This window comes from Lactuca serriola, chromosome 2 (assembly GCF_051521515.1).
Source record: "Lactuca serriola cultivar US96UC23 chromosome 2, Lser_US96UC23_V15, whole genome shotgun sequence".
NCBI classification, from domain to species: Eukaryota; Viridiplantae; Streptophyta; class Magnoliopsida; order Asterales; family Asteraceae; genus Lactuca; species Lactuca serriola.
This window is the reverse complement of record NC_136409.1, coordinates 27,985,159-27,994,731: the sequence shown is the minus strand read 5'-3', so window position 1 is coordinate 27,994,731 and position 9,573 is coordinate 27,985,159. Positions and strand designations below refer to the sequence as shown.

At 35.4% G+C, this 9,573-nt stretch overlaps 1 protein-coding gene across 1 annotated transcript; it reads left to right on the top strand.

Moving 5' to 3' along the window:
- The first annotated feature begins 363 nt into the window (after positions 1-363).
- On the top strand, positions 364-1,807 carry LOC145086098 (putative F-box protein At1g32420). Its single transcript, XM_079023827.1, has one exon. It carries the CDS (start codon positions 449-451, stop codon positions 1,643-1,645), a length of 1,197 nt encoding a protein of 398 aa, XP_078879953.1. The 5' UTR covers positions 364-448; the 3' UTR covers positions 1,646-1,807.
- Positions 1,808-9,573: the final 7,766 nt, after the last annotated feature.

Genomic DNA, 9,573 nt, shown 5'->3' with positions numbered 1-9,573 from the left:
TATGCTGATGTGGCAAGCATCTCAGAAAAAAATCTCACTCATCAAGCACCATGTCATCGTTGGTTGCCGGTTTTACCTTCAAATGTGCATAAATTAAAAATAAAAAATAAAAAAGGCTTTCAAAATTTAAAGATAATAATACTCATAAAATTGTAGCCACGGAAACAAAGAAAAAAAATTAACAAACTCAAAGGCTTTTGTATCCATATCCCAAAAAAATTATCCTATAAATATTATATTAATTTTTCAATGGAAAGTTAGGGTAATTTATATGTGGTGTAAATAAAACATCATACATCTCCTTCAAAGTGATGTGTTTACCTTTACCAATATCCCAAAAATATAAATATCCTATAATATTTGAGTTGTTATATAATATGGGTTTATGATCTATTACGGCTTCTCACAAATACCTAGAAATTCATAGACTGTAGCATACGAAATCAAAATGTCAGACGAAATTCCTTTCCATATCCAAGAAAATATCATCAAAAGGCTTCCTGTAGTATCACTGCTTCAATTCAGATCCGTCTCGAAAGCATGGAAGTCTTTGATCGACAGCTCTAAGTTTATTGCTGCTCACAGCGTTACTCAGGCGGAGCATCTACTTTTAAGCTACGAAGAGCCGCCCCAGATGCTTTTAAGCTACGAAAATCAGGTAAAAACTGAGAACAAATATGTTTTGCTTCTGGATGATGACAGTTTCCCTCAACAGAGGTTTCATTATACCCTTCCCCTCTCCATTAAACTACTTAAAGAGTCATGCATCATCGGTAGCTCTCTCGGAGTGTTGTGCTTTCACTGTTATTATGAGGAGGAAGAGGATTTTTGTACGAACTTGAAAAGTGAGATGGTTCTTTGGAATCCATCGATTAGAAAGTCAATTGATGTTCCTGTACCAAAGAAGTTTAATCCGTACCATGAAAGTAATCTTGGTTTTGGGGTTTGCCCAGTCACCTGTGACCCTAAGATAGTTGAGATCACACTATTTCACAAACCTGGTTTCCATTGTGAAGCTAAAGTTTATACAGTGAGCTCAAGAAAATGGCGAAATTTTACTAGCAATCTTCCTAGTAAACCATTTCGTGTCTTCTACCCACATGTGGTTGTTGATAGGTTTATCTATTGGTGTGCTTTTGACCCGATGACTATGGATAACGGGTTACCAAATCATAATCTGATAATGTCATTTGATATAACTAACGAGAGTTTTGGAGTGGTAGATCTCCCAGATAGTTTAAGGCGCCACCCTCCCCTCCAGTTGTGTGTTTCTAAGGTAAGGGAGTCTCTTGTCATGCTTGAATATGATAGCTATATGAAAGGTGCTTGTGGTGTATGGATGATGGAGAATGGTGTTGAGAAATCATTTATAAAGTTATTCACTGTTGAGGCACCAAATTGGTCAAGGACAATAAAAACACTTGGATTTAGGAGGAGTGGTGAACCTATCATGGAAGTGGAATATCGTTATGATGATTCTTCTGAACAGAGAGAAGTTGTAGTCTATGAGCCCAACTCAGGACGCTTCACTGATCTTGAGATGTATGGAGCAAATGAAACATTCTCTGTGAATTCCTACATGGAAACACTGGTAATGCTGGATCGGTCTGATTGCAATATCGAGGCTGAAGTTGATGGCTTTTAGTGGAGAAACGAGGAAGATAATCACAAAAATTAGTTGAAGTTGATAAAAAGTGAAATGCATTATATATAAAAGTTGTTGTCGTGTTGGCTGTGTAATCTGTTTTATAGCTCATATGAATATGATGTTCACTTATTATTTGTTTAACTTTGGTGGTGGTGATCATGTTCTGTTGCTTTCCATACAACACTGCGCCTAATTATGACGAAAAGGGTTTGTGTGTTCCTCTAAACATGAGTGCATGATTGCCTCTAATTATGGTGCAGATATCAACGCCAGTTGTCAAGAAATGGAACCCTGAAGTCCTGTTGTTTAACACTTGGATCTCCCGATATAAAAGTCCTAGAAATTAATTCATATTCCTTACACCACCCAAAATTAATATGTCAGAGTTTCAGCTTTCCTCTAGCTTTATAGTTTGAGGCTTTGAGTATCATTTACAGTTATCAATGGTAGGGGTGGGAATACAACATGCTACCAATGAGCCTGAAATATAACATAAGCAATACACTAATAATAAGGCCATAGATCAATTAATATTGCATGCTAAACACGCACATAATTTTATATTCCTCCATAGGCCATATATAGATCATATAAGTGTGACCAAATATTTAAGAACAAAAAGTGTTTGACCTTGGACCGTTTAATTCACTTGTAGTAGTTGATAAGTGAAATAATGTGGTGATGCACAAAGCAACTAGTAAAATAATTATGTTTGAGTTTCTCTGTTTTCCACAAGTAAAATCTAGTAACACATCTCCATAACTTTCCACACTAATTTTTAAAAAGAAATAGATATAGAGTAAGTAATACATTAGAATGAGAAACTTGCTTTCCATTTATAGTGTCTGATATAATTGTTGATGAAGATTTCAAAAACACCTTTTATGAAGGCTTTAGAGGAAATGGAAACCACAACTAACAAAAAGTTCTTTTTGATCATAAAACAAACTTGCCAACATTATATATAAATTTTCATTTACGATTTAGTGGTAAATTCACTTGGCTTGAGCTTAGTTATAACAATTATAGCTTAATATACATAATGTCGTTAGCTCTTGACTTGACTATGGGATCACACTTGTTGGATTGAAGAAAAATCACTAATCATGCCCAATAAATGATTACAACTGATCGTGGATTCCACGATTGGGTCCCTAACCGAAAGAATGCACCTCTGCCATGAAGAACCCACCTCCGACAAACCAAAAACATTGGAAGAAGATAGAAGATCAAAAAGCTAAGAAGAACATCTAAATTAAATAGATAGACGATTGACAATGAAGAATCTTATGGGCAGATAACCCGAGAAACCGGATAAACGAGCTAACGGCATCCATAAGTGTGACAACCCTATATTTTTCAAAAGCATTGTAACACTCGAAAGCTAAGTACAACAAAATTAACCTCGAAAATAAAGTGTTCAAGTATCTAAGTTGGGATGCATCAAATATTAGATATCATGCCAAGGTTTCCAAAAACATAAAGAACGCTCAAAACTGGGTTATATTGAAGAAATTATAACCACTCGTATATTTACGACACGACGTTAAAACATTATTTGACGTAAAAAGTAGAATCTCAATAAAATGCATTTTTACCTTAAGTATCTAAACAAAAGTCGTAGATCTCGTTGAAAGGTGAACGTGCATAAAAAGATCGCCCAAATTGGACCTCGTATGAAGAAGTTACGGTTTTTCAAAGTTTTGTAACAGTAGTAGAGGGCTAAAAACTCGGATTGAAGATCGAGTGTTATTTAGCTATCGCCACCTAAATGGAAGTTGAAGATCTCCTCAGTGGTAATAAAACAATAAAAAGACAAACGAAAACCGACGTCGAATAAAGAACCTATGAATTTTTAACGAACTTTAGGAGGCCCGGCCTATTAAAAATATATCATTAAAAATAAAGTCAAAACAAGCCGACGGAGTCTAAATGAAAGTTGTAGAGCATAATCTCACCTACTCGTGGATATAAAGAACGCGAAAAACGGAGCTCGTACGCGAAAGTTACGGAATTTAGAAGTCGGAAGCAGGGATTACGCCCCGCGTACTCTGGGAGTACGCCCCGCGTACTAGACCCAGAGTCGAGTCCCATCGGCTCGCCCAAGCTACGCTTAGCTAGACTCGATTCGTAAGCCATGACGCATTTTTACGCCCAGCATAACGACGTACGCGCTGCGTACGTGAGTACGCCCCGCGTACTCCAAAATTACGCCCCGCGTACGAGGCAATTCCAGCCTATAAATAGAAAGGTTCAGCTTCGAGTTTAGGCACACATTCACAAATTCTCCAGATACTCTCACCCCCTTTTAAGCTCCAGAGACCATTCCATCACCTTGGTTTCCGCACTCGAGCCCCCGACGAAAGATTTACGCTGCAGAGATCCCCGAAGAGCCCGACGATGCAACCATCCGCGGTCGAAGTTCTGCTCAAACCTAGCCTCTCTCTTCAAACTTAACGAGTGAGTTCATACCCCTACTTTTCAATTCTTTTCACGTTTTAGGGGTGGAAATACAAGTACATTGCGAATCAAAGTATCGTTTTTATAATATCGTTCTTATAGGGTTTTGATACAGAAATAACTTTATGTTTAAAGGACTATTATATCACCAAGCTGTTATTACCAAATGGGAACATACTTTTGGGAAACTATAATGAGTATAGTATTCAAGTGATTCATACATTTTACATATACATCTCGACAAATGAAATGCTTTCAAAAGGAGTAAAGTCTTTATTATCGTAAATCTGCTTATACCAAGTAATGTGAGACAATTGAACTTCAACGTACTCGTATGTATGCAATTCAAGTCCTGTATTATATATCTTAATCTCTTGGAGAGAGAGCGTGATACTTGTGTATAGATCTATACGGGATTGACAATCCCACACCTAAGCTGTTAGCTACAGCTAGGCCGGCAGGCCTGGGGTGACAAATGTCATAACAGTTCCAACGCCTGAAGAACGTTGTTACAGGCCATCAGTGTCAATAGCATGGTTATAAAACTCACATAAAAGTATAAAAACAAGTTTGATTTACGAGATTCATATATGCATTTCAGTTTTCCATTTTATTGTTAACACAAATTTTATCACTATTATTCAAGTATGGAAAACACAATCGTACTCCAACACGGGAAACTTTTCAAATCATTTATAGAAAATATTGGATTTTCTGAAAACCTCGTTCATCGATTTACTATAAAAAAGGACATACTTTTCAATGCAAAACACTTATGAACTCACCAACTTAATTGTTGACACTTTTTCAAAACCACTTGTATTTCTCAGGGAATCAGTAATACAGGTAACCACCAGCTTTTGGCGAAGGGAACACTAAGGATATTTTGTTATTGAACATTTATCATCTCATTGTAATATTCTTTTGCTAATATATATAACGCAACAACAAACGTTTTCATTATATATGTGATGGTTGTGTTACTTTCTTTACAATATTCAATGGTTGTGATACTACGTGAAGTCATCCACCCCCGAATGTTTCCGCCATTCTGGTTTGGGGGTGTGACAATAAGACCATAATACATTAAAGTTGAATGGATTTTTACATTATCGTTCTGTTTCTATAATATTTTACCATTTTCTTTACTACAGTGCACAACAAAAATTCAGTGGAACATATTTAAGTAAAAATCATTTATGTGTTAGTAGTTATATATTAAAAAGGTTTAATTTTTCTATTTAATAGTTTAATAGTCATTGAATTAAATATTCATTGAACACATTGTTATCTTATTATAATTAAGTTTAATCAATTGAATTACAACATAATATTCAACTCATTCATTCTATTAAACTATGATCGGTCTCAAAATTTGAAAACCCAGATGATTTCATAATTATATTATTATTAATTTAATCATGTAAAAAATACAAAAAAATTAAAAATATATATAGTTTTTAAAATTTCCGGTTTTTACCGGTACACATGATAAATGGTTTTTTGACCTTTAAAAAGCAGATCCAAAAGTGGTTCCCGATTAAATTGGTTGAACCGGCAGGTCCAATCCAATTTTTAAAACATAGATTTTAATATTAAAAAAAAGATACATGAGCCTCTGGAATGAACAAGGAACAAAATCTTCATGAATATAAAAAACAAAAGCATTGGAAAAAAAAAAACTTAAATCAGCTCCTTAATTGACAAAAAAAAAGGGTTTTAATCTGAAATTACTTAAACTTTAAGTCTCAAACAACAAAAGCACATAAACTCAAGGAAGATTATTGTAATTTACTATTTTATTTATGAAGGTATTTGAAATATTATGTTTAGTTTATGTTGACTTTGGTAAAATCAAAATCTTCAAACTTTCAAAATTAATTGAATGGTTTTCGTGGAACAAATGTAAATTAGGGTTGGACATTTAAGAGATTATAGTTATGATTATTCATTTTATTGAGTAATTAAAATCCTAAAATAAGATTATTAACAATAAATAAGCTTTCTAAAAGTTGTAGTAGTCATGATTGCAAATCTGTGAGTTTAAAGAACACAAAAAACTAATGTCGTATGAAGAAGTTATGATTTTTCGAAGTTACATGTTCGACAGAGTGCGTCAGTATTTGCTATAAGATTACAAAACAAAAATATATTACTTGTTATCCAAAGTAATGTAAACGATCATTGATTTCTATGTAATTATGAAACCTAGATATAAAGAACGATGGGAACGGAATTCGTATGAAGAAGTTATCAATTTCACAAGTGGTTTCACAGTGTACTTTTTAGAAATTATAAAGTGAAAATAAATTGCGAATTAGTAGTTAAGATGTAAATGAAAGTTGTAGGGCATGTAAATATGAATATGTGTATTGTAACATCCTGAAAATTATAAGGTAAAATTTTCATTTTTAATTCAATCAAGACACCAATTATCTTTATTTCAAACATTCAAAGTATTTCACAATAAAGTCGGGCCCTTCACTTTTTAAACATTGGTGGATGTGTAACAATCATGTCGGGGCCTTCCCTTTTTAAACCAGAAATACCTAAAACCACAAACTAAAAACTGTAAGCATGAACCTTAGTGAATTCCCCAAAATACCACATACCATACATATCAACATATTTTCGGCCCCGCTCGTTATACATATCTATCAGTCATCGAGTCCTTCCCAGTCCCTCCCAATATACATATTAACATATAAGCATATAAACCCATACATATACAATAATCACATAGATAAATTGCATAAAGAATGGTCATCGGGCCCCCAACGACATCGAGCACCGCCCGGTAAACATTCAAACACATAACATATGCAAGAATCACGCAGACATCTAGCATCCTAAACATAACAAACCATGGGTCAACATTGGTTCCTTTGACCCGCTAACACAGTGAGGAAACTCACCTCTTATTCTAAACAATAGCTGATGAGGTCCCGACTCTGAATCTTAGCTCTAACCGTCACCTATCCATCTAAATGACCAATTCTCAAACACAATCCAAAAATACAAAAAATACCCCTAGGTCAAACTTGGTCAAAATCAAGTAAATGTCAACCGAGTCAACCCAGCTGAGTATGCCTAGCGTACACGTTGGTTGACCAGACATGGGCCTTTTCATCATGTACGTGCAACATACGCCTTGAATGCCCAGCATACGCAGCTGGCTGCCAACCTAACTCATTAAGAGCTTAATCCTTAAAATCTTAAGCCTATTTTCCAGATCCAAACCCAAAATGATGTCCTTGACCATAAAGTTTCCAACTTTATTGTCTTTCATGCCCATTAAGTGCTTAATGTCCAAAACCCTATGTTCTTAACCCATTAAGACCATCTAACACATGCATGGGTTATATACAACACTCAAGATCATATTTTTATGGTTCATAATAGCTCCATAATGGATAAAGTTTCTAACTTTATCCATTGGAATGGTCCCAACAAACAAGATCTAGTCTTTAAGTCTCAAAGAGACCCAAAAAGTGCATCTTTTCAACTTAATCCATTAATTCCAAGTCTCTAATCTTCAAATCTAAATTAAAATGATGTTGTGATGGATAAAGTTTCCAACTTTATCCATAACAAGGTCACAAACTTTCAAGATCTAAACTTTATGCACTTAAAGTGACCAAAGGCTCATAACACTCAAAACTAGCTATATCTAACAAAATCATCGTCATGATTCAAACTTTACACCTCTAGAAGAAGGATCAAGGTGAACAAAGTCTGGATCTACATGCTCCAATGCAACCAACACTTCTTCCATGAGTTCCTTCTTCTCCTAGGTGCACCAAGAACACTCCAAAGCACTTAAAACACCTTCTTTTTTCTCACAAGGCTCAATCTAGGGTTAGGGTTTCAAGAGTGGGTTTGGTGTGACATCCACATTTTCACAGCCAGAAAAAACCGATTTGTTTATGCTTTATTTTAAAAATCAGAGTATCTTTTAAACAAATGTGTTGCGGAATTTGTTCCCAGAAAAACATGATAATTAAGTTATCAAATCATTTCCGAAGAAATGTATTTTATTTATTTTTAAAACATTGGGATGTCATCGTCAATACAGAAACATAAGCATAAACAGAACTTACATTCATTTACACTAGTGATCTACATCTCTTTTAAATCTCTCAGTGTAAAGTAGCTTCATATCGACACTATGATACAAATAAGCTGGAGTGGGTCAGGTTGGAAAACCTGGTGAGTACATAGGGTTTTCAACCCACAATAATATAATTATTATGTTTAATCATCAAAAAAATCAACCTAATTATCATCCTCATTATCTTCTTTACTCTATCCTAAGAATCAGCTATTCCTCGTTCATTCATTCCTAAGGGTTACCTAAGGAATATGCACGAAATCCATCATTGTCCGGGTTTACTCAACAGGCACTAAATCTATATTTGCCAGGGTTTAGCTCAACAAGCACTAAATCCATATTTGTCAGGGTTTGCTCAACAGGCATTAAATCCATAGTTTCCAGGGTTATCTCGTTTATCGACAATATCATTTCCGAGAATCCACTCGCAAAACATGTCAATGGGTTTTTATCTCGTTTATCGACGGTATCGTTTCCGAGAATCCACTCGCAATACATGTCAATGGGTTTTTAGAGTACAACTAGTGAATACAAGGTTCAAATAACACCTACAGGTTGCGAGCCTGCTAGTGTTCCAATGGACTGTCTAGAATAGTCTGTGGCTGTCATCCATACTCTGCTAGATGACGGGGCCAACACTTGGGTAAAAGGCTTCTCTCATGGTTCACCTCTCACCCTTATCTCATGGTCTATATCACCTCTCATCATTTTGTTTTTTGTCACATAACAACGATTTCATCTACCCATGTTTTACCCAACATATTCGTAGATATAAAATACATATACAGTTTAAAGCATTTAGAACTTGTATAAAATCGTTCATCCAACATAGAAAGCAAGTATACAGATAATATGCACACATAGCATGTAGTTTATATAAAATACTTCATATCTATGTGTAAGATGAAAGTAACTATGCACTCACTTGAAAAGGTGGTGACTTGGTACTTGGACAACACTTCGTTATCTCAAAACAATTTCCTTCAACAAAACAACGGGTTTTCTCGAAAACCGAGCTTCGCCTGGAGCAGCATTTCCGAGATGAAAAGCTCTTTTCTCGGAGCCTTCTGGAGCTTCGGGACTCACCTCTAGCGCTTAGAAGTTGCTAGGGATTGGGAGGGTGATGTTGGGAGTGTTGAGAGAGAAAGAATTGGAAAGATGTGAGTTTTTGCTGTGATTTGTGCCTCTATTTATAGGCTGAGTTCGGTGCGAACGCAGTGCGTTCGCAAAATGAACACTGTGCCTTCGCGAACATGGCGTGTTCCCTACGAACATAATACATTCTTTGCCAAGTGTTGCCATCTTGTTCCAAGCCATGGGGAAGAAGGTGTGGCCCAGATTGCGCTATTTGTCA

Excerpts from the sequence above, each read along its gene's own strand:
- LOC145086098 (XM_079023827.1), top strand. The coding sequence starts at position 449 with ATGTCAGACGAAATTCCTTTCCATATCCAAGAAAATATCATCAAAAGG.